This window comes from Myodes glareolus, chromosome 22 (genome assembly GCF_982192425.1).
Source record: "Myodes glareolus chromosome 22, mMyoGla1.1, whole genome shotgun sequence".
Classification (NCBI taxonomy): domain Eukaryota; kingdom Metazoa; phylum Chordata; class Mammalia; order Rodentia; family Cricetidae; genus Myodes; species Myodes glareolus.
The window spans coordinates 57,178,978-57,199,892 of record NC_142047.1 but is presented as its reverse complement, the minus strand read 5'-3'; the positions used below and the strand labels follow the sequence as shown (position 1 = coordinate 57,199,892).

Here is a 20,915-nt window from a genome sequence, read left to right as displayed (position 1 = left end):
GCAAGTATTAATTCTAGCAGAAATATTTTACTTTCCAGTGTAAAGTTTCCGGAATTGGTTATGGAACCCATCAAACCAATGTCCTGGAACTAGAGTTCCGGGGGGGGGGGGGGACTTTACCCCTCACAGACTCTCTGTCTCCCTAACTTTCTTTGAGGTTCTAGCTGCCTCTCTCCCAAAACCCCACTGATGTCTTCAGTGCAGAGGTCATTAAATACATTTTCTGTGGGTCACGGCTACAACTGAGTGGACTATGAGAAGACTTTGGTTATTTCTATCCACAAAGGGAGTGCAGGGTAGCTTCCCAGCAATCCATCCTCATTTGCCCTTAGTGAGCAAGCAGAAGTCTCAACGACAGACAAAACTAAGCCCATCTGTGAACAGGAACATACTAACTGGCTTCTTGTGTGAAAGATACTGGTCTATCTTCAAAACGCAACCAATGTCTGATAGACACAAAGAATTCCATTTGTAGAAGCAAAGATGGATGCAGACATTAGGGTGCCTGGAAATTAAGAGAAAATATGCAGAAAACAGGAAGCTCTCACTTACTTGCCCGGAGGACTGAAGGGGTGACCTCAATTTCACTCGTGGCCTGGTAAGGCTGAAAAGCAGAAGCATTGTTGGTGCCCAGCTCACTGCCGAATATCTCTGGGCTCTGAGTTCCGGTGGAGCTGGCGCTGGTACCATCTCCTCCATGATGGGGATCCTGTTCATCAAACACTGCTACCAGCTGGAAACGACAGACAAGAAGCACTTATGAATAAAGGAAATAACTTCCAAAACTCCTCCATACCAGGACAAGCCTAGGGGGAAATGGTGACAGCAATATATCCAAGGACGCTAGCTTTTTAGAAAGCAGTATCTCAGTGAAACATTGTCTCCCTGGGGCCTGATCCATTCACACACTTCTACAAAGAGAGTTTCCTATCTAAAACTCCATGGGTAAAAACACAGTAAGATACAGTGACAGGGCAGAACACTAGGGTGGGAGGGAATTTAAATCTTCTTTACGTTACTAAATACAAAGACACCCAAGTTCACGCACGCATAGATGTATTTCCTCTTTTCTCTTTCTTTTTCTCCACCCTTAGACAAGAATCTCCAGTCACCCAGGCGGGTCTCTAGCTTGCTATGTCCAGGGATGGTGTTTTAGTTCTGATCGTTTCACCTTCAGTTCCCATTTTTCAAGTACTGGGATTATAGATCCAACCCACCACAGCCTGGTTTCTGTCATGCATGTGTGTCTTTGTGTTGTGTACATGTGTGTATCTGTATGTGTACTTGATCCCTCAATTATATTGATGTGGGATTCCCCTCTGTATGCTGTGAATACCATTGGTTAATAAAGAAATTGTCTTGGCCCAGATAGGGCAAAAGAATAGAGCTAGGCAGGGAAAACTAAACTGAATGCTGGGAGAAAGGAGGCGGATTCAGAGAGAAGCCATGGAGCCATCCCTGGAGACAGATGAGCCAAAACTTTGCTGGTAGGCCACAACCTCGTGATGATGCACAGATTAATGGAGATGGGTTAATCTAAGATGTAAGAGATGGCCAATAGGAAGTTAGGGCTAATGGGCCGAGCAGTGATTTTAAATAATATGGTTTCTGTGTGAATAGTTCGAGTCTGAGCTGCCGGGCATTCAGGAAGCAGACTAAGGGCCTCCCTACAACACTATATATCTTATGCTTCACATATGAGGAAGAGGATATTACAAGAAATACTGTCTCCTCATTGCTGCGTAACACCGAAAGAAAGACCAGTGGAATAAGTCATTTACAGGGAGAGGGGAGGGGACCAGAAGATGGCAAAGAGAGGAAAGGACAAACTTTAGATTATCTCTGCAAGTCAGAGGCATAATCACGAATCATCACCTACAACACCACTACTAACTGAAACCCAACAGGCTGGCAACATGCGACAGGGACACGGAGGACAACACAATGGTGCAGACAATCGCGGTCATTCTACAGACACATGCCCATGCTCAATGGGATGAAACAGAAACAATCTAGATTCATTGTGAAAGAAAAAAAAAAACACCATTTCCATTATTTAACATAAGCCACCTAGATGCACTGGGAGGGAAAAGCGCTATCTCCACTATATAAAGCTGAATATAAAAGAACAGCCATGTAAACACTGTATCCCAGGGAGTCAGCTTGCTTCGTGCATGCACATAGTTTAGCAACTCCCACTCGGCTACAAGCGCGCATATCAGGAATGAACAAAACAGTGGCAATATTTTGGGTTGTGAAAGCCAATGTTTTCACTGTCAGAAGCAGCAGTTACAGACAAGGAGATGCTGCAATGAGCTCTGGGGTGTGAGACTGGAATTGGGGCTCGGCACAAACGCGTGGCTCGTGGGAGTAAGCCACCCTGAGCAACACTGCTCCCTTGCTGGCGCAACCCAATCAATCCCAGGGAATACTGCCACTGACCTGCATGGGTAAGCCAATCACTAGATGGAGGCCATTAATCAATAGCACTGTGTGCACCAGATAGATGAGGCCATCGTTGGCACAGCGAGGCACACTGAACACTAAGCTTTTCTATAAGACATAATATACTATACAATAATGATAGAATGTCCCGCATATAATGTATTGCTATAATTTTACATGACTGGCAATATAGTAGGTTCTTTTATACTGACAAATGAGGAAAGCATTATGCTATGATCTCACCCGAGACAGTGAAAATCCCTAGATCTACTGTAGTCTAATGGGCAGGCTGCTGGGAAGACCATGCTGTGGTACATGACTACAGGTATACAGACACACAACAGACGGTACAGATGAGTGCCGATGCCAGGAGGAGACACGTAGATCTCCTCGCTCTATTCTGACAGTCCCAGCACTGAGAAGCAGCGGCATCCCTGGATCAGCGAGCACACCTCATGCCCAGACCTAGGTGTCTGAGGTCATTCACCGACCAGACAAGACATCTTGAAAAGACAGCTGATTACAGTGAAACAGAGAAGAGACACGTGGAGTGTCAATGCCTAGTAATGCTGAGAGTGAGGTGCTGTTCAAAAGACAAAGGAGGCAGCAAAGGGAAGCAGATACAACCTCGATGCCCTCCGTCCCCACAACCAAAGTTGGGACACCTTACAGCAGAAGGAACAACTCCACCAGGAGCTCAGAACTGCAGAATCAACAACACATCTGTAACTCTGTGATGGCCGACATAATGGTGAAGCTGATGGCTGTCTTCCACTGTAGCATCCAAAAATGAAGACAGTGGCGGGGTGGAGGTGGGGTGGGATGGGGCTTATCTGGCAGAGGACTTGCCTAGAATATGCAGAGTTTCTAGTTTCAAACCCAGAATTGCATGAACCAGACATTGTGGCAAAAGCCTGTAATCCAAGCACTTGGAAGGTAGAGGCAGGAGAATCAGAAATTCCAGCTCAGCCTTGGCTATACAACAAGTCGGAGACTGAACTGGGCTATGTGAGAATCTGCCTCACAAAGAAACAAATAGATGAATGGATGGATGGATGAATATAAATAAATAAGAACAGAAATAAAAGTTATGAATAGGAACATTCATAAAAATAATTGTCACAGAAAATCTACCAATAGATGTCAATATTAATAGGCAAGGAGATGAAGAAAAGGGGATAATTGCCTGTCTCAAAAGGTCTCTCCAAATGATACATTTCATCCTTGGCTACAAAGTAAGTTAAGGACCAGCCTTGGGTATATAAGACCAGTCTCAAAAATAAATATATGAATGACAATGAATCAGGAATACTGGAAATAAAAACTACCATTAGGAAATTCACAGAAATAATTGTTACAGACAAAGATACCAATGGATACCAGAGTTAGTGGAAGGAATAGAGACAGACACATCCATTTGTCTGTCTCAAAGGTGCCCTATATCACATGTTCCAACCAATGGAAGCTAACTCTGCAGCGGAGAAAGTTGGCAGGTACAACTCTCCATACATAAGATCAGCAGTGATAGGAACGCAGGCTCCAAGGACAAAAATACCATTTCTATGGCCACTATTCCTGCCAAACATGTGTCACTTAAAATAAATCTTAACATATCAGATAAACCTAAACTGACAGACATTCCACAAAACAAAGATTACTCGGATCCAGAGTACATACTCATGAAAAATCAAAGACAATGAAAAAAAAAATCACCTAACTAGGAAACCACAGAAAAACAAGAAATACGCTTGACAGGATCCTCCGGAGGCAGAACACAAGACCAGCAAAAATCCTACCCAAGAGAGACAAAATATAAATAAACTTTGAAAGTCAGCTGACGTGTGAGCTGCAGACGCTGGTGTATAGGGATAACTATTGCCTTGGATTATAGACAACACGGAAGTTAAGAAGCTGGGGAAGGGACCTGGAGACATTCGGTAGCTCTTTCCTATCTCTTACGAAATTTAAAATTATTCCAAATAAACTGGAGTTTCTGATTGTTAGGCACAGTCACTCTGGTTCTCCTCGGAACAAGAACAGTTCTTTGATCTCTACCAAGGTGTCCTGCAACTCAGTAGCTTTCCAAGAACAGGAGAACCATGGCTGTGGGTGAAAGGAACCACCTGTCCTACTGCCCTGCTGAGGGTTTGCAGTGTCCACACTCAGTCATCAAAGGACAGAAAAGACACAGTCACGAAAACAGGAGCAGTGTTTCCTCGTTTCTTAGCTTGTTGTCTTGAACAAATACAATTTCTCTCCTCACGTCACAGAGACACACAGAGAGATGGGAAGTGCGGAACTCGGCTGGGACAAAATATGTAATTAATCCAGCGGGATGTTCCATGGGAAGGACAATACGAAGTTGGATGAAAATTGAGGCTACTCTGTCTTGTAATGCGCAATGCGAACGATACCCTTAACAGCTATAAAATCAGGGAAAGCATTTGTGGGTGTCCTCCCACATTTTCAGAAAATGTCACTGAGTCCTGTTTGCCTGGCATGACCAGTAGATGCTCCTGCTTCGGAGGCACGGGAATCTCATGCCAACAGAGGTAAAATCTTCTTGGGCTCCGGGTGATATCGTCATGATTCTACCCTGATAGTATAAGAGCAGCATAGAGAAGCACATAGAGAGAAGAGCATGGCTCTGTTTAACTCTGTATTTATAAAAACAGGCGATGGAGCCAGTTTGGTACAGTCTTTATGACTCTCCAGACAAGAGACGTCACTTTCAGCTGGAAAAGCTTCAATTTCCCAAACAAGGACAGGCAAAGGTCCATCTGTAACCCTGGTAAACTAACAACACCCATTCTGAGTCATTCGCTAGAACACAGGATTTCGACATCAATTTAAATACCAAATTTTATACAAGCTGTATGGCTTAATATGTATTTTGAAATTATCAAATTTTGACATTTCGGTGTTTAATTGGACATAACTGAAATCCAAGTTTGATATGAACTATGGAATCTTCTCTCGAGAATCGAGTCCTTTCTGTGAGCTGAGAATGGAGACGGGAAAAAATCACAAACAAGTCTTTAAACTTGGAAATGCTTACACGTGTCTATTAGTTTCAATAATTATCTCCCGCATTTTGGGAAAACATGGGATTGAGAAATCTGGACTGTGTCTTGAGTGGATGCCATGTGAGTTCCTGGGGCAGAACCACAGTTGGTGATCCGCACTGTGCCAAGAACACACAATTCTACAGCTTTCTTCTAAACCAAACCTTAAGTGCCAGGTGCAGACATGAAGTAATTCTGTGTTAAATTGGGAAGGATTTATAATTTTAGAAAAGCTACTCTCCAAGAATACATATAGAAACACGGTAAAAGAAAATGAGACTTCCATAAACACATCACAGATTCGAATTCCTGCGTGCCCTTCGAAATGTAAAAGAAATGTAGTTTAAATTTCTAAGACGTGATTCAACTCCGTATTTTCCCCATCCATGAACTCAATCATTCTTTAAGATTCATTCTGAGATTTTTTTTTTTAATTAGGCATGTCTGGAGTGGGGATGCTTCTGGGAGTTTAGGCGACTTGACCTTCAGAAAATGGGACATGTGTGGTAGTGGGTAGAGTGTGCATATGTTTGGCTCATTCCGAAATTACCCTAATTGAGCCTGTCTTTTATCCTCATCATACATGTCTGATGCAAGGAGCATTTCATCAAAATTTCAACTAGTCATTAGGCTGAGCAACAGGAAGAGAATACATTGGAACCAACTCTAGCCTGCGTTGGGGACAGTATAGGCTATGCCATTAACCTAGCCTAACTCAGGAAAGTCTCAAACACACACACACACCGAGAGAGAGAGAGAGAGAGAGAGAGAGAGAGAGAGAGAGAGAGAGAGAGAGAGCGCTTCTCAAGACCCTCTCCTATGAGGCAATTTCAAGACACACTTCCCACACCTACCGTCCCTTTCAAGAAATTACTGAAATTTCAGAAGCAAATGTGGGTGTTTGACAATGCAGACTTCTTCCTTAAAGTCCAGGCCTGTCTGAACCTCCACTCCCTCAAGCCTTACCAGCCCATATCACACCCAAAAGTGTAGTATGAGGTGCTGTGGGCAGGCCTGCTTTTCGTCCCACCCGGCTCCCGCATGGCTAGCTTAGTCCCAGAAATAACAACACACAAATTGTATTCATTTAAGCACTGCCTGGCCCATTATCTCTAGAGAGTTAGTTACTGACTAACTCTCATATCTATATTAACCCATTTCTAATAATCTCGTGGTAGCACCACGAGGTAGTGGCTTACCGGAAAAGATTCAGCATGTCTGACCTGGTGGCTGGCTCCATGGCGTCTGGCTCATAGCCCTCTTCCCAGCATTTTGTTCTGTTTACTCCGCCTACCTAATTTTTTGTCCTATCAAGGGGCCAAGGCAGTCTCTTTATTGACCAATGAAAATAACACAATAGACAGATAACCCTCCTCCATCACAAAAGGATGCTGCATCCAGAAAGCCAGCAGTGTGGTGACCTGAGTTATTCTACATCCCCATCTCTTACACCTTACTCCATCCAGAAACCCAGGACCATGATGGCCAGGACCATGATGGCCACAGGCGGAACCACACCCCCATCCCTTACACAGCTGAGACAATCCAGACACATGAATGAAAGACACCTCTTATTCTGGGGTACAACTAAAGAAACTGCTGGCAGAAACAATTCTCCTGTTAATAAGAGATGCCTCAAATAAGAGTGTCAGAAGAGCTAGAGAACCACACAGAAGGCTAAACATGTAGCCTCTTCAGCATATATTCCTCTATGAGCAGATCACGGACCATGTCTCCAGTCAAAACATTTCCTCCCTCTTTGTAATCTAAGTATAGGAAGAATTCATGTACCTTTTCTCTCCCTATTTCTTTCTTCATCTGAAGTCTTACGCATTTGTAACATGTATAATGCAATCTGATTGCATTACATATTGCACTGTATAATGTAGACCTCACAATCCGAATCGCTAAAGGAAAATTCTCTATATTACAGTGTATACCAAAACATTATTATTTAACTTTCCAAACGTTTGAACAATGTAACTTTAAAGGCCAGCAAAATCATATACACGGCTATTATGAAGGCTCTAAAATACACCTGTCTTAAGAAGGCCAGATGCAGATGTGGTATACACTGTCCTTTCCGCGAGTTTGCCTCTCGCTACTCATGCTTCAACTAGTACGCGAGCCCTTTCTCAAAGACTTCAAAAACATTAAATCATTTTCTCAACAAACCCCACTCTGCTCCACACTCTTATTCTCAGATTCTTTCCTTGACTGAAGTGAAGATGCAGCTTTCCCTCAGCAACGCTCTCTGGAAAGAATTCCAGGCTTCCTCCTTCTGCCCCTAAGCACTCTGTCTCTCCTTCGAGAGATGCAACACCCAAGCTGAGATACTTAGTTTGGAGAATTGCTTTGTTCCTTTTGCTTTCCTGACTAGCGGAGACCACAGAGCCAGGGCCTCCCTGTTTCGCTGGCCAGGGACAACTTCCCTTCTTCACCTCACCAAAGAGTTCTTCCTGGAAGCTGTGCCTGCCAGGCTGTGCTGGAGCTTGGACAAGCGCTCTCTGAGAACATCGGGGACTTCCATGGAGTCCTGGAACTCAGACAGTCTACCATCCATCCATGAACATAAATAAAGGAAGAAGGAGATAAGTCACTAAAATTTCCTGCCAGTCAAGTCTTGTGAACTCTAAAACTTTGTTTTATTGGCAATCAATGCTCAGAAACTTTCCACCCCAAATTAGAAATCTGAAGAATCACTCAGTTCCAAGTTTCAGAGGCTGTGTTTAGAAGTAGAAGCTCTAGTCAGTCACAAGGACAAAGCCACAGAAACATCCCAGCTCCGTGTCAGGCCTGGGATGAAACAACAGGGGTCAGCAGAGCATCATCCGGCACTTACTACGAGGCAGCACTTTCAGTGCGGAAGCGAGCCTGTTTCCAAGGCAACCTGCCATATCTATGAGAAATTCACTTGGGAGTCAGTAAAGCCTGCCAGTGCAGAGTTCACTGTTTGAACAAGACACCCACTGGCAACTTAGCTCCCTCTAAAAGCATGACCAGAAAATAAAGAGAAGTTTAACTGCTTCAAAGGATAAAGGGGATTCACACGACTCTATTAGGATGTGGAGATGGGCAGATAAAAGGAAAATGGATGACCTAAGATAAAAAGGGGAAAATGGTTTATTTTCCAGTTCAAATGCACTAATCAAGGGTGATGAGTGGCAAGTCTGTCCTACTAGTGCTTGGGAGGCTGAAGCAGGAGGATATCTGAGTATGGATAAGCCAGTACCATACAGATCCAGTCTCTAAACTCCAGAAGATGCACCAAAAACATACATTCTGTTCAAAGTTCTCAATGAAAGTTGGAGATGACACGGACGTCAGTGTGCATGCTGACAAACAGAAGCCAATATTACCAAAAGATCAAAGTCCAATCAATGTGTTTTCTAGAATCTAAGCCTCATGTTACAGTACAAAATGGCCTTCAGTTTAATTTGCATACAAAAGGAAAAAGCAGAGCGTGGACTGGAAATATCCACAGGGGCACAGATGGGGAGCTTCAAACAGTTTCTGAAGTGTCTGTTGCTCTGCCCATTGTTTTAGCATCTTCCACGGGATAGATGAAGATGTCCTTGACATTAGCTTAAATTATCTCTGGTGTACGGTACCACACTGATTAAATTAGGCTCGTTTTAATCATCTGGCAGGTGTATTCTAAAAGCAACCAAATAATGAAAAATTTTAATCAACTCTTCATTAGTACAACCCATTTGCAGTACTGTAAGAAGTAAACACGCAGTAAATACTAATTGTGTGCCAATCCGCTCTCCCACACACAAGTGATGGGAGGAAGGATAAAGACAATATCTTGCAAGCATCCCATATATGTGATGAGCGAGAAACAAAACACCGAATAGCTTACACGTATTCCCTCCAGTCTACGAGTCGCTTTCAGCGCTTTGGTGCGAGGCAGCTCCTTAGAAAAGGTAAACGCCACGGGACCCGGAGAGTTTGCCTAAGAACGAGAACTCAGAAACCCCATCCTAAAGGCCTCTGCCTTGCCTTCTGCCTCCCAGAAAATGTCCCAGAAGATGACCTGGAATCGGTGAGACAGAGTAAGTAAGGGACCACAAGGTGAGTGGCTAGTTGTGTGGACCTGGGCATCTTCTTCACCTGTCTGGGCACCATGGCCTGGGACCTGGTGTTACTGATGACAGTGGGCATGGATTGGTTACTGCAAGCAACAAGTGCTGAACGCACTGAAGAGAAAGTTTCGAGGAGCTAAGATTCTGGTCAGAGCATGGTGACAGGCACTGGGAATGCGGCTGAGTCAAGTGATCCATAGTCTGAAAACTAGGGCTTCCTTAAAGACACACCATCTATTTGGCATTTATTCTATGCATGGTTTCAAGGGGGTGCAGAAAAGGGACCAGAGGGAAAACACTCAGAGCCGGCTAGTCCAGCAATGAAGAAGTCAGGAGAGCCTGGACTAAGGAAAGCAGTGGAAAGAAAACACAATTAAAATGTATAATTATGAAAAGACAGAGCACAGACTTATTTAAAAGGCGTTGGATGTGTGATGTGGATGGCATCACAGAGGCAGGAGTGGCACATAGGGTTCATGCCCCCAATAGGGTGGATGGGCAGAGGGAAAGTCCAAGGACAAACCCTTGACTATGCACTTGGCTTATAGAAAAGCTAAGAGGAAGAATAGTCATAATTCTCATGGATATGAGAAGGGAAAGGAGCCTCTCAGCCTGGAGTCTGGCTGAAGCCTCTGCCAGCTAAAATTCAAAGATTACAGCACAATTAGTATTAGTTGTGCAAGCTGCCAACACAGAGACAATTGGTCTTTACAGAAAAATATTTTCAGACATGTTAAATTATCAAGCAAAATAAGCTGAGGGCCTGAATATGTAGGGCCCTATAGGTAGGGGCTTTATTTGGCCTTAAATGTTTTCTAGGTAGCTCCCAAAGCAAACTGTTAGCTTTGTTTACAGGATGTGAAAGTTTTCTGAGACACTCTGCACCTACAAGGCTGCAGGGCCAGTGAGAACTTTAGAGAAACTGAAATGTTACAGGTGCAGAACTTAATCATCAATTAACACTCTGCAGCAGGACAGACCTCACTGGCCTTCCCTTGGCTTGCTACATGGTAGCTAGGCTGTGCCCAGAAACCCTGGTATATACATTTGACAGACATATTACATTGTCAGAGTCAGGCTGGTGCCCTGCACATCATGGGCAGGCTGGTCAGTAATTACTAAAGGTTCTTTATGTTTCCTTTCTTAGAGTCAGGCTCTTACTATGTAGCCTCAGCTGGCCTGGAACTCACCACATAGACTAGGCTGGCCTCAAACTCAGAGATCCACCTGCCTCTGCCTTTCAAGTTCTGGGACAACATTCACTACTATATGGGAAACCTCACAAGGCAAGAAAACTACCAAACAGACCATCTTCTCAGCTGCCCCATGTAGCATGAGAACCCATGGGGGAAACTAGCCCAGACCAGCCACAGAGACTGACTCTATAGTATTCCCATGAGACTCATCTCTGTGGGCTTAAAAAGTCTTTATTGTTTCAAAAATCTATAAACTGTGATATTCATTCGTAGAAAAATAACAAACCCTACATAACTGAGTTAACACACCAGTTTGTTTCTGGATGGGAAATGTGCGTTTCGTGCAATCAGAATGACCATTTTCAAGTTCTCAGGGCTTTAAGAGTTCAGTAAACTTTACAGCAAAATAATAACAATCTATTAAAAATTAACAACCATTAAAGATTCCGCTAAAGATGACAAAAAAGCGCCATAGAAAGCAAAGGTGGCTTCTGGAAAGTAAAGTTATTAATAAATAAATTAATAAATTAATAAAGTTATTAATAAGCCTCTTTTACCCCTTTGATGAAAATAGATATTCCTGCTCCCATAATATATCACGGCTATGGCTTCCCCTCCCTCTGCTTCCCCAGTTGCTGCTCTGACACCGTCTTATGAGATGAGAAACCCCCAGGGGTGAGACCCAGCTCATTTTCTGCTGGCCGTCTACTGCTAGCAGGCAGCTGCCCCGGAGAGTCGCTTGTTTCTCCAGTGGGACCCCTCTGGAGGGAATTAAATTGACATTTTCAAGTGGTTATCAAATGGAGACGATACACATCTTTTTATTCTTTCTTTCTTTCTTTGGTTAGTTTTTAAGACAGGTTTACCTGTGTAGCCCTGGCTGTCCTGGAACTCACTCTAGACCAGGTTGGCCTCGGACTCAGAGATCCACGTGCTTCTGCCTCCCAGATCTCTGTGACTGAGAGTGTGCAGCATCACCTGATCATATGCTTCTCTTTCAACCAGTTATCTAGTACAATGCTTAGAGGATTTCTTCTTAACTGGCAATGGAAAAAAAAAATGTTACCCTTCACTCAAATCCAGGATAATTCTTATTTTATCCATGGGAGAATGTAAGAAATACCAATGCTAAAAGAAAGCAAGAACTTCCAGAACTTGAGCAACTGACATCAGAGTCTCTGTTTAGAGAAATGGCAGCCTTAACTTTCCACCCCAAAGTTTTGGTTTCTAAAGCCAGCTGCATCCCTTCTAGAACTCATCCCAACTCACAGAAAACCCCAATCAGACCTCTGAGGTCCACCGAGCAGCCTCTTCCTGCAGAGAGACTGCACCTAAGCCTCACTGCAGGCAATCTGCCTCCCAGACTACAGGGCAGGCGGCATGGAGTAAGGACGCCAGGCCATTCTTCCATTGCAGCAAGAATCATCACAGACATGTAGGAGGGGTTATCTTCAGCTGCCTCTGCTGTAAGGAAACCCAGCCAGGCTTGAGAACACCTTTATCTCACAACTCTTTAAAATGAATAGAAAACAGACACTGCCAAGAACTTCACAATTGGGGAAAAGAAAATATTTATAATATCTTTTTGAAGAAAATGGTATAGAAATAATGAAATTATTAATAAAAATAGACAACATGGCAGGCAGCGATGTTGCTTGAAGTGTGTGCATTGTGTATGCATGCACACATATGTTGTGTATTTACTTTCCATGCGCTATTATGTGAAATGCGTCTCTAACTTGAGGGCTGTGCTTTTTTATGAAGGGCTAATTTATTCACAGAGGACATCAACAAAGTCTGGGCACACATCTGGGTGTAGCAACTAGGACAGAGTGCAGAGGCAGGAAACCTTTCTGCGGTGACCAGAGCAGTCCCAGGCAACAGCGGGTGGATCCACACAAGCTGAGAGGCTGAGAACCCGTCACAGAAGAATCACTCAGACTCTGTGATGTATCCACCGCAAGAACATGCACGAACTCAGATGTGGACCGCCTTATATGGCTTTGCTGATATTCAACAGTAACTAACATCAGGCTTGCAGTAGGCCAAACATTTTTTAAAATATTTCCCTAGCTATAAAAATTATTTATGATTACTACAAAGAACTGTGGAGCCATAAAGAATGAAGCGGGGCTAGTTGGATGGCTCAGCAGATTAAGGCACCTGCTGCCAAGAATGACAACCTGACATGCCTTGGACTCACATAGGAGCAGGAGAGAAGGGAGAAAGGCAGGGGTGGGGGGAGAGGAGAAGGAGAGAGAGAGGAGAGAAGAAGAGGGAGGGAAAGGAGACAGAGAGAGAGAGAGAGAGAGAGAGAGAGAGAGAAAACGAGAGAGAGAGAGAGAGAGAGAGAGAGAGAGAGAGAGAGAGAGAGAGAGAGAGAGAGGGGAACAAGAGAGGGGACGAAGACCCAGACAGAGAGAAAATGCTAAAACTTTAGGAAGGGAAACCGCACTATCATCTCTAGATCTCCTGGCAGGAAGTGACACATTCCCGGGATACGCGCATTGTAAATAAGCTGTTTTTCATCCTCTTTGTTTAGAATTCACCATTTTCACGCAACACTAATGATAAAACAACTGTTACTACCATCATCGCAGCAGGCCAAAATCTTCAAAGATGGAATTAACTTGAAAAATCCCAACATTTGTACTGGGAATAAAATATAGCTTAGTCCGAGAAGTTCTTGCCTGGCAGGCATGAAAGCATGAGCTCAATGCCAGAGCCCATAGGCGACAGACAGACAGACAGACAGACAGGCAGACAGACAGCAGACAGGCAGGCAGACATAGCCATGCTGGCTGAGGAGGAGGAGGAGAAGGAGGAGGAGGAGGAGGGGGACTTGCAGGTCAATGGGCCTAGCCTACTGGGTGAGCTCCAGAGCAGGGAGAGCCTGTCTGGAAATAAAAGGGTGAACAGGACCTGCACACAGCAGCTGAGGCTGACTCTGTCCTCTGTACACATGAATCTGCACCACTCCTCACCTTGTTAGTTGACCAAAGAGAGGGGAGGGCAAGGAAGAAAATAGTAAAAAAAAAAAAAAAAAAGAGAGGGAGGGAGAGAGGGAGGGAGGGAGGGAGGGAGGGAGGGAGGGAGGGAGGGAGGGAGGGAGGGAGGGAGGGAGGGAGGAAAAACGAGAAAATATAGATGTCTACCAGCTATTTTCCATGCCTGCTGAGTCAGACACCAAGGTGTCCGAACATTGTCTGAGAAAGCTGATGGCCCATGAGCTGCTTCTCTGCAGCCAGGTCACTGTGGGAGCAAGACCAAGGCTGCTGTGGACTGAGCATAATAAAGCAGCTGTTCTTTGTCTTCCAAACTCTGGAGGACAAACGTCTACAGATGTTCATCTGCAGATGAACAAGCTGCAAAGTCCCAAGTTGGGAACTTCTTCAAAAAATATAGTTTTTAATCACAACCTCATAAATCTTCATCATTATATTTAAGAGAACTCTAATTACATTCAGGGAAAAAAAGTGGATATACACATTGGCACTAATGAGATCTCAGGACACGGATGCTTTCAAAGCAGCAGCTAGCAGCCGAAGAAGCATTTTGAAATCATTTGCATTAAGCACAAGTTTTATCAGAAGGCCAATTAATAGTCAATTTAACAGCTCTGTGGAAAGAGCGCTAAATTAAGTGTGTCAACACCATACATTTGATATCAGGGCCCGTCTCACACGCATCAAGAAAATTACATGAGTGAAGGTAAGTCTCAGAGATGAGAGCAAGCGATCATCGGTGACTCCCAGTCGTGGCTGGCGTGTCCAGTTGTTTTCAACATCTGGTAGGGATGACGCCATTAAAAGGAGCTCAGTCCCCACAGATCTTTCATGAGAAGCAAAGAGTAAATTAACTCAAGCTCCTCGTGGGACAATTTTTTAATTATGGAAAATAGGAATCCCAAGTGAAGTAGATACATTAGAAAATGAATGCAGAGTGTGAATACCTTAGAAAAATAACTTTAAGCCATTTTCAATGAAATGAAGTCAATAGTCTATGTGTACTGTCAAAAATCTTCAAGGCCTACATCATCTTAGCCTCCTCCTGTCAGCCGGGCCGTTCTCACGCTGATTCCCGCGACAATCCCGGACAGGCCACTCTCGGCAGCCTGGAGGAGTGCTTGCGTGACAGCTGGCTTTCCCACCAGGAGGTACTAAGTTTCATGTTCTCAAACGTTATCTACATAATGGTCAATACGCACACACCGACACACACACACATATTCCTGGTTCAAAATAGCACCTAACTTTATAACCCCTCACCAAGAAATTCTCCAACTATGGGTGCTGCACTGCCTGGGAATTCGCTAGAAATGCAAATATTCACACCCTCCGAGTCTGAAACGTCGGGACTGCAGCCTAGACACCTGCAGCGCAAGCGTCAATCTGTGGACCTCGCCCTCATCACTTAGAGATGACTCCATGGGGATGAAGGACAAGAGCAAAGCATCCCTGGAGTCCTTTTACACCCTGTTGTGTGAGTGACACCAATGGTGCAGCTCCCTTACTCAGGTACTCACAGGGCCTGACTCAACTAAGCCAGGAGCAAAGGCACAACCCTGCTCTCGCAAGGGAACCATGTGCTCAACACGACACCAAGGGAGTAAAGAGGTTCTAGACTGCAGCTCTGCCAGAGACTTCCGGCACTAACGAGATCTCAGTGCACAGATGCTTTCGGGACTGCAGCTAGCAATCTAGGCTGCCTTTTGACATCGCTTGCATGCAGCCTGCATTTGCAGAGAGCCAATTAATAGACACTCACGTGCACTGTCTTAAAGCACTTTCCTGCAGCTGGGAAAAGACATCATGAATGAAAGCAACTTAGGCAGGAAAGCGTCTGCTTCATCTTACAGCTCTTGGGTCACATTCCATCACTTAGGGAAAATAGAACTCGGGGCAGGAACCTGGAGGCGGGAACCAAAGCACAAGCCATGAAGGCCTGGTTTCTCACAGCTTGGTTACCCTGCTTTGTTAGATATAACCCAGGGCCACCTGCACAGGGTGGGCACAGCCCACAATGAACTGAGGCCTCCCACATCAATCATTAATCAAGAATATGTACCACAGGCCAACCTGGTGGGAGTATTTTCTCCATTGAGGTTTTCTCTGGCCAAATGACTTTATTTGGCTTCAAGTTGGTTAAAAAAAAAACAAAACAAAAACACTAACCAGGACAAGAACTAACTCTTCACCTATCTCATAATAACAGTAGGTAAAACAAACCAGTGGATTCCTCTTCCTCAGGTCTTGGGTTTAACTGTCTAAGTAAAAACCAACGAACACAGCCCACCTGCTACTTTCACGGTCTGCTTACTTTTCCAGAATCAAGGCACAGTTCCCATGGTTGGTTCCAAACATGATCCCAAACCCAACACTCCCACCTGAAAGCGTAAACAGAGCAAACCAGAATAAAGACACTCTGGGAGTAGACTTTCAAATGGCATCCCATTTACACTTACTGGAAATCGTGCGAAGACCAGACACCACTACCGCCCAAAACCTCATCTGTAGAGATAAATAAGCACAGCAGGGAGGAGCTAGAGTAACTGAGGTGGAGACCTACTTAGGCTGTAGGGAACGGCATCATTAGGAGAGGTGGTTTTGGAGTCAGTGTGGTGCTGTTAGAGACAGTGTGTCACTGGGGGCAGGCTGTGTGGTCTCAGATGCTCATGCATCACCAGTGCGTCTCACTCTCTCTTCCTGCTGCCTGTGGATCCAGACGTAGAACTCTAAGCTACCTCTCCAGCACCATGTCTGCCCGCATGCCACCATGCTTCCCACCATGACGATAATGAACTAAACCCCTGAACTGTAAGCTGGCCCAAAATTAAATGTTTTCCTTTATAAGCATTGTCGTGGTCATGGAGTCTCTCCACAGAAATAAAACCCTAACTAGACAGTAACCAAGGGCTATGAGCAGCATATAGATCAACAGTAGCTCTCAGGGCTCATCCACCACCATAGATGCTGAAGTGGAGGTTAAATATATCTCTTTAATTTAAATATCTTAATATCCTCAAATATGCACAAGGAGACTGATTAAGCAGGGTGTGGTGGCTCACATAAATAAAAACAACACTGTGGATGGTGGAGGCAGGAAGGTCCAGAGTTCAAGGTCATTCCCGACTTCTGGGTCCTATCTGAGATACATGAGTCCCTGTCCGGATGCCACCCAGCGTGTATGTATATATGTGTGTGCACACACACAATAAGACTAAGAAAACAATACTACATCCATATTATTTTAAATGTGTGTGTGTATATATATATAAGTGTGGAGAGGGAAACAAGAAAATTTACCAAATAGTAACAAACCATATGAGATATCTTGAGACAATTAGCATTAGAGAATTGTACTGGGGTATTTTGTACTGTGCACTCCTTTCCACCTCAGCACCTTATAGTAGAAATGTGTTTTTTAGTATGAAAGTATGGTTATAGTCAAGTGAGACATATATATATATATATGTATATATATATGTTTTTTAAGAACCTAGCAAAATCAACATAATAAATGTTATCATTAAAGGCATGAAGATTTTGATGTTTGAAATGAATATTTGGTATCAAAATTTAAAGGTGGCATATCCTAAATAAACTTTTACATGGAGAAATCAGCTGCATGGATGACAGCAATAACCAAAACCTATCTCATCAACAAATGCCAGACCCCTCTGGGAATAGAGACAGCTTTTATTTTCAGTGAAATTTACTGGGCTGGCTTTCCTCATCTTTCACATTGTTTTTGATATTTAATGTATTCTTCAGGCTCAAAACAATGAACAAGCGCATTAGAATTTAAGACCACCCTAGACCCTTGACAACCAGATAAAACATGGTTATTAGTCTCTGAACACAGCTGAAACCAGCTGAAACAGCCAGGAATTACTGCCCCATTGTCTGGGTTTGAAAACGCACAAAAGCAAGAAATCTTCCTAAATGTTTAGCTTACTCTCCTAGCAGATTAGCTCATGGAGTTTGGCTATTCAATATTTGATAATAAAAACACAAAAATGTTCATAGTCTATGTGAATCATGAAACTTTCAGGCCTTATGCAAATTTATAGAATAGGGGACATGACTGGCCGGTTCATCAAAACTTAAGGGTAGACTCCCATTGTCAGCCTTCTTCTATTAACAGGTCAAATAAGGGGATATCAGCAATTAGCAATAAGTGACAGAAAATATTTTACAGCAGATTACACACTCTGACGGAACTCTTTACACTAGCATCTAAAATTACAACAGCAGGAGCTTCCAGACCCAACACACGGCATTTTTTACCATATATTTTAAACGTAACATAAGTAATCAGCCAGGATCATGCCACAGCGTCTCTCCCTCTGGGAAGATAACGAATATTACATGTGCCACGTGTATTAAATAATTATGACTGGAAATCATCGCAGCACAACGAAACACAGGTGTCACTGCCAAGAATTCATCCCGGGATGTATTATATCAAGACACATGCTTCCAAGCTTGGTAAGAAAACCACGTTTAGGTCTTAACATTACACAAAAATAATAACCACATGGAGGAAGGACAATAAGCACAGGGGAGCATTCCCAGAGGGACAAATGGCTACTGGGCACTTCCCTGTCCTTCATACGGCATGGCCTGACATCTGCTGTTGAAGAGGAGACTCCACGGAAATACTGCTGCTCAGTGACCGCAGAAGGACTGCATTGTTCAGACAGACAGACAGACTCAAGGCAATGACTCTGTTCAAATCTAGAACATTTGACCATTGATTCGAGCAGCTGCTGGAACCTTAGCCTGTGTTGTTAAACCTGCCATGACTTTCCTGTGTAATTGTGCTTCCTTGTGTTGTACCTAGCCAGGATGGAGACAAGAAACACACACAATGGGGCAGCCATCTTCGGGCTCCACTTACCCTGAACAAGCACACAATCCTCCCACTTTATTCTTTCATTTGTATCAGCGGGCTCAACTACGTTTTCAAAGCCCTGTTTACAGCAGAGAGCATTTACTAATCACATACACTTGATGGTCTATATGCCATAGGCATGGTCTTCCTTTGTTCTACATTTCCTACAAAAACCTCTATTGATAAATGTGACAAGACGTTCACTATCCTACAGTAAGGACACTTCATGGGACATGGTGGTCTCTAAACTCCTGTCTTCTACATGAAGGAATGTTCTCACTGATTCCAAGACTGGGGCGGAACGAAGGTCACCCATGAAGCACCTTGACTTGACTTCACTTTGGCAAATACGGTCCATTTGCTGAATTCCCCATGTCCTGGATGAGCTGGATACACGTGCCCATGGCAAGAAAGAGGAAACCTGTACACGGTGATGCAGCTCAATCGCAGCACTGGGAGATATGTTCCACCTTCAATGTACAGGCACCAAACTCCATGGAGAAACTCAAGTCTTGCTTTTGGGGGTGCAGGGGAGATTGTGCAGTGCGAAAGACACCTCGGAAATCATCTTCACAGAAGCATAAGAAAAACAATGGCAGGCCACCGTGGTGGCACACGCCTCCAATCCCAGCACTCAGGAGGCAGGAGCTCCAGGCCAACCTGCTCCACACTGTAACCTCTGGGCCAGCCAGGGCTACATAAGTGAGACTCTGGTTTTTAGTAGAAAAGAAAGCAGAAAACTAATGTCTCCCCTCAGGTCCTATATGATTCTACAGTCACTCCATATTTGGAGATAATTAGGATTTTCTTCCAACTCAGAAAAAAAAATAGCAAAGACACTTTGTTATGCTCTTTTAACTATTAGTTTAAAAACAAAACAGCAGGAGTATGATATTAAAGGCTCCCCTTCAAAACCAGAACGCCTTTCATGATTGAAATGATCTACTCAGTCTTCACTTACGCATTATTCTTGAGGAAAATGTGCCTGTGCGGCCCCCACCCACAGCGTCAAAGAGAAGGACTCGTGTCCCTGTGGTCTACAACAGTCCCTCTGATGTGCACCAATGTAATGCCGTGAAAACGAGGGGAACTGGCTCGTGTTCACCCAGGTCTCCTGAGCTCCAGCTACACCAACGTGTTAAAACCGAGGATCTGCTACAAAACGCAAGGAAGAGACAGTGGCCCTGAATCCAATGGAACTGTAAATGAAAACTCTGGATAAACGACAGAATACACAGCTTGGGTGTGAGATTTCAAAGTCGCAGAACTTCGCGCAAATATGCATCAAGGAAAGCGGGCAATGTCTGTGTTTCGAGTCCAGGGATGACGAGCTTGGAACTTTTGGGAAAGGCAGTGATGTCAGAAGCTCACTAGTACAAAAAGTTCACACACACACACACACACACACACACACACACACACACGCACACAGAGGGAGATTTGGGGTCTCAGAAAACAATGACCCTGAGACCTCTTGGCAAGCTGACTACTTTGACCACAGGGTGGCCTTATATACAACCCTGCTGGCCCTTTCCCTACTCCACCTTCTCCCCAGAGGCAAGTCACAGAAAGCAGAGAGCCTCTTCTACAAGGCAGGCAAAAACACTCCAACCCCTTGAACCAGAGACAGCTGTGGCTCTAGAAATAGTTCTCAAACCGGCCACAAAACAGTAGCCCCACATAGTCTGCAGTAGGCCTTGAGGTCGCGGTTCCACGGAGGCTTTGCCTTGCACCCTGGGGAAAGGAAGAGCTGCCACAGGGCAATTCGCTCAACTACGTCCTCAGTCCACCCTTTCTTCCCTCCTCCAATCACGTTTCCACATGGCTGCCATAAAGACATCCAATACGCTTTCTTCTTCATAACCTGATTTTAAGTACATCGGTGTCGGCCGTGCCCAAGATGCTGGGAAAAAAGGGGTGGCAGCCTGCTACCCTGACAAATGCCATGATCTTTAACCAGCTAAGGCTAGCAGACAGACCATCAACCTGCCATTACAGACATATGCACTCCCATAACCGAGCCAGCATGCACATTCCCTGAAATCAGTGGTTCTCAACCTTCCTAACGCTGCGGCCCTACAATACAGCTCCTCATGCTGTGCTGACTCCAACCATAAAATTATTTTTGTTGCTACTTCATAACTATAGTACGGCTACTGTTACGAATCGTAAATATCTGGGCTTCCTGATGGTCCTAGGCAACCCCTGTGAAAATGTCACTCGAT

At 44.3% G+C, this 20,915-nt stretch overlaps 1 protein-coding gene across 25 annotated transcripts in view; it reads right to left on the bottom strand.

The window, feature by feature from the left end:
* The window catches only part of Pard3 (par-3 family cell polarity regulator), a 512,103-nt gene that overhangs the window by 313,319 nt on the left and 177,869 nt on the right, over window positions 1–20,915 (bottom strand). For all 25 annotated transcript variants that reach the window (XM_087900660.1, XM_087900650.1, XM_087900645.1 and 22 more), the window contains one exon: window positions 553–733. In XM_087900660.1, the coding sequence (XP_087756786.1) occupies window positions 553–733 (181 nt within the window). The remainder of the gene's footprint in view (window positions 1–552; window positions 734–20,915) is intronic.